The 5,055-nt window shown below is 44.9% G+C and overlaps 1 protein-coding gene across 5 annotated transcripts; it reads right to left on the minus strand.

Annotated features, from left to right (window-relative positions):
* Positions 1-1,106: 1,106 nt before the first annotated feature.
* Positions 1,107-4,257, minus strand: LOC123091949 (uncharacterized). 5 transcript variants are annotated; one of them, XR_006443935.1, is made up of 5 exons: positions 3,627-4,257; positions 3,488-3,537; positions 2,847-2,934; positions 2,387-2,473; positions 1,107-1,546 (listed from the first exon to the last, which is right to left on the minus strand). XR_006443935.1 is itself a non-coding variant. In XM_044513577.1 (4 exons), exons 1-4 carry the CDS (start codon positions 3,737-3,739, stop codon positions 2,392-2,394), a joined length of 333 nt encoding a protein of 110 aa, XP_044369512.1. In that variant the 5' UTR covers positions 3,740-4,257; the 3' UTR covers positions 1,107-2,391. The 5 variants fall into 5 exon arrangements, 1 of the variants encoding a protein (XP_044369512.1); XR_006443934.1 differs by having other exon boundaries at positions 2,387-2,934; XM_044513577.1 differs by having other exon boundaries at positions 1,107-2,473.
* Between the last annotated feature and the right edge of the window lie 798 nt (positions 4,258-5,055).

Raw genomic sequence — 5,055 nt, forward strand, 5'->3', positions numbered from 1 at the left:
TAGGCGAATCGGGTTTGCGGCTAAGCCCCCGAGTGAAAGGATTGCTCTTCACTCAAGAGTGTTTTTGAACTTAGGCAAATCGGGTTCGCGGCTAAGCCACCCACTAAGGGATTTGAACACAAGTATATGCGAAAAACAATCAATTTGTGACTGCGGAAGTCATATCTTTGATAAACAATCTGAAAAGTACTTCTTATTACATCTCGCCTATCCCAGTGTTCTTAGGTATAAAAACGACGGAGCAGATCTGCATTCCAAGCGCGCGGCTCGTTCTTCCTCTTGGTCACGTTGTAAAGGTGATACGCATCATTGTGAAGTACCTTGGTGACGATGAAAGGGCCTTCCCAGACAGGGGCTAGCTTGTGAGGGTGTTGCTGATCCACTCGGAGCACAAGATCTCCCTCCTGGAATGCTCGACCTCTGACATTTCGCGCATGGAATCGATGAAGATCTTGGTGATAAATGGTCGACCGGATCAAAGCCATCTCTCTCCCCTCTTCCAGAAGGCCAATAGCGTCTTGACGTGCTTGTTCGGCTTCGGCTTCTGAAAAGATTTCCACTCGGGGCGCATTATGGAGCAAGTCACTCGGAAGCACTGCTTCAGCTCCATATACCATGAAGAAAGGAGTTCCACCAGTCGACCGGTTGGGGGTCGTCCTTAGTCCCCATAGAACAGAGGGCAACTCCATCACCCAAGCGCCTACTGCATGCTTGAGGTCGCGCATCAATCGAGGTTTCAACCCCTGTAAGATCAAACCATTGGCTCTTTATGCTTGTCCATTCGACTGCGGATGCGCTACAGATGCATAGTCGACCCGAGTGCCTTGGGAAGCACAGAAAGCTCTGAATTCATCGGAATCAAAGTTCGACCCATTATCTATGATGATGTTGTGCGGAACTCTATATTTGAACTAGATCATTGACGGCGCGCGTTGCCGCACCCGTCAATTTGTCCATGTAATGATAGGAATTAATATAAATATAAGGTGGCATGAGCAAAGATCTGGTGTGCTCCTAAATTAGGTCATAAATAGATGCATAAGCTGGACGATCTTATATTACTTTACAGAGTGAGTAAATAAAATAATTCCCGTAGGTTCACCAGGTTGACCCTCAAAATATAGCTCCCAACGAAATGAATGTTGTGAACCGACACCGGCATCTAGCATAGTTGCTCACGGTAGCACATTACTTAGTACTATCACATATTACCTAATTGCTGTAAGGAAACAACTGTTTATCGGAAGAAAAATAACAATATGCATTGATGTTTTATACCAAATTATATAGTTACATGGGGTTTTGGGAAGCCAATATTTAAAAGAATGGGTGGCAGATGACCAAACCCACACTAGGTTCTAAAATAGTGCATCCGGTGGCAGAAATGTCATCATGTTACTCAACCTCTTTTCAACAGGAGTCTTGGAATTTGGACGACATCCCCACCAAACTTCAATCAAGAGGAAAGAGATCTCCAGAATCTTGGAACGAAAGTTGCTATCCAAAGTCCATCATAAACTACATCGTTGTCCAAGCAAGCAGTACTCTGACATCAAATGCCCCAAATTTGAATAAATATTGGAGTAGCAACTTGGGGACTTTTGATATGTATGATCAAAGAAATGATTGCCTAAGGATGACCCGAGACAAATTTAGTAATTAACGAAAATGAAGAAAAAAATGTACATTTACCTGAATGTCATATTCTACCTTTGGTAGCATTTTCCTAACAGGGCATATTAAACATAAAGGTAAACTAAAAACGGGAACAGTAAGTCTATGTCATTATGATTGCCTCCAAGCACAAATAAATCACATAGCTTGGCCACATTCCAACATTTGGCTAAAAACCAGCAACGTTTCATTGGGTTTAAGTGAGGGCTTCTCATGATACGATTTCTGAATAATTTACGTATGTTTCATATTTAAATAAAGCTGACTTCCACACCTTTCATCATAGAAATAACCATATTGGTTTATTTCTCTTCCTCGGGCTCTGGATTTTTTTATCATATCCACTGCAGGCGAGACCCGCTTTGCTAACTGAGTCATACTAAATTCACACCCTACCAATAATTAATTTATGGAAGTGTTGGATTTGTAAGATGATTAAAAATTAAATTGGTAAGTAGCTTGTAAGGGTGGGATTTTTTATACAACAAGCGTAAGGTTCTCTTAGAGGTTCATCTCAACAATATTCGTAGGCACTTCAACATATGAAGTGAAAAACCCCAAAGTTCATGTCAACAATTGATTTGCAAAGGTATTTGGTTTGTATGAGCTTGGTTCATGAATATTGCAATCATTACACAAAGTACATGGTATCATTGAACAAGAAAGAAAGCTTCTTATGACCAAGATAAAAAGCGGCAGAGAGGTAACTTACTGCAGCTATACCATCTTGCTGTCATAATACTTGGCATTTAACTCAGAACCCTCCAGCGTCATTCCCACCACCCAAGATAGCCAAAATCTGGTAGATACGAAAAAAACTTGGAAATGATGTATCTCAGTTGGTAGCTTTTACTTCCTCCATTCCTAAATATTTGTCTGTTAGAGGTTTCAAATGGACTACCACATACGGATGTATATAGACATATTTTAGAGTGTAGATTCACTCATTTTGCTTCGTATATAGTCACTTGTTGAAATCTCTAGAAAGACAAATATTTAGGAATGGAGAGAGTAGTTAAGTAAATACAAGTGAGAATGCAAAAGCATCAGTACCAAAGCTAGATTTTGAAAAATTCATTGAAAGATAATGGAAGCAGCTTATGGCACCATGAGCTAGGCAGAACACTGATAATGATTGCAAATTTGTTGTACATGTCTAGTTATGTCCTTACCTCACTGTAAAAGATATTCTCACCGTCAGAACCCAACAATGCTTGAGACTTGAAGAACATTTCTTCCTTGCTGGTTTATACTGAAGACCTGATAGTTAAACTACGTTAGTTATGTTCTTTACGAACAAAAGGATCAAAATGGTTCAGAGAAAGAAGGTGCAATAGAAAGAAGAAATTTGATCAACTTGATTAACAAAGTCATATTGACTTTTATACATCACTAAAACATCAATTTGAAGTAAGTGATAAACCAATAACCTTGGTGCATCAGAATATGATTTGTTAGACTAATATTTACAGGGCTAGCATTTGATTTCGAACACATATAATCTCTAGTAATTTTATTCTCTTCTTCCACAATTCGTGCTTGTTGCTTGGGCAGGTAACCACCGAAGAATATGGCAAGCCAACAATACAGAAACTTTGTATACACAAAACCTTAATTTCGAACCATGTGGACGGAACAACTCTATTCAACCCTGAACTCTTGTGTGTAGACTTGGTTATGGATTCGGTAGTTCATGTAGTAGCATGGCACAGAGAAATTTAGTTGTTTCCCATAGACATGTCCTCTCCTGCCCAGCGCCATACATCACCTACAATCTGAATTCCGCGGGGCACTAATCCGAGACCCAACCTACTTGTGCAGTTGCTGGAGAACCATGGTGAAGAAGTTGCCCACCAAGAGTCCCTTGTAGAAAAACAAAGTATGATTGAATGAAAACAAAGTTACGATCTGAAATAAGATGAGGGAGGGTTAGTGTTTAGATGGTTGAGCACCTCCGATGGACGAGGAAGGCCACGACTACGACATTGAGATGTGGAGGAGGGGGCAGTGCGCGCTGTCGCCGCGTTGATCCACCGTTACCGGCTAAGGGAAGATGGGGCGTCATTCGCCACCGCCGCCGCTGCCGCAAGATCCCAGCTTATGTGTGCGGAGATGTGTCCCAAAGTCCAGTGGCCCATGCCGCACGCTCGCCCCTCCCAACAGCACCCGGAACCTTAGTGTGTGTTCCATCGCCACAACCTTGGCGGAGGCGCCGCCGGCTTGTTGCCGGCCGCCGCCGCCAGCGGTTTAGGGATGGGTGGCGTCGTAGCCCGACAAGCAGGTGCGTCCCGGTGGGTGCGGCTACTCGAAGTCAGACTGCGCGATGGGCGCCTCCCGTCGAAGTGTGAGGGGCAACGCCACTTGGCCCAGAGATCTGGGAAGGACGCCGCCTCTTGAGGTCGCATCCGCCGCCGGCGGTTTCCGGATGGATGGTCCACAGGAACGGGAGGTCGAGGAGGGTGAGGCGATGCAAGCCCAATTGTCACTGCGCGGTGGAGGACTGTGACGAGCATGGGAAGCAAACACGCCACGGTCGCCGTCGTCATCCGCGTGGGAGAGGGAGGGGCACGAGCGAGGAGAGAGGTCGTGGGGTTTTTTTAGGGGAAGAGAGGTTGTGGGTGGGTGGGTGAGGAGAGATATCGTATTATTTCGCGGCTGAGATGGGCTTCTTGCTCGTGAGGCCGAATTAGCTGGAGGCCCGATCAACCAGCGCACTTTGATTTTTCCATGGGAGTAGTGTCCCTATAGGACAGCCGGCCCACTTGCTGAAAAACGAGGGAGACAACGCCCTAACCGTGATTAGACGGCCAGAGATGGCTCAATCGTGAAATAAACGGCTGTGGTCGCTGATGGCCTGAGAGGGCTGGAATGATGCTCAGTTATAATGTATCTAAATATCAGCTCTCTGATGAAAGTGATGGATGTGCTTGAATCGAGGTTTTTGATGGGTTTAGCTTCAATCCACTTAGTGAACTTGTCGACTGCCACGAGGAGATGGGTGAAGCCGCTTCTGCCAATCCTCAAGGGCCCAGCCATGTCGAGTCCCCAAACAACAAATGGCTAGACGAGTGGGATAGTCTTCAAGGCTGATGCAGGTTTGTGAGACATGTTGGAGTAAAACTGGCATCCTTCACACTTCTCGACTATCTCCTTAGCCATTTTGTTTGCTCGCGGCCAATAGAATCCCGCTTGGTATGCTTTGGCCACGATGGTCCGAGAGGACGCATGGTGACCACTGGTCCCCGAGTGAATCTCATTCAGGATTAGTTGACCCTCTTCTAGGGTAATGCACCGCTAAGCTACGCCAGTCACACTTTCTCTGTAAAGTTGATCACCTACCACCGTGAAGGCTTTGGATCTGCGAACAATCTGCCGAGCTTC

The sequence above is a fragment of the Triticum aestivum genome, chromosome 1B (genome assembly GCF_018294505.1).
Source record: "Triticum aestivum cultivar Chinese Spring chromosome 1B, IWGSC CS RefSeq v2.1, whole genome shotgun sequence".
NCBI classification, from domain to species: Eukaryota; Viridiplantae; Streptophyta; class Magnoliopsida; order Poales; family Poaceae; genus Triticum; species Triticum aestivum.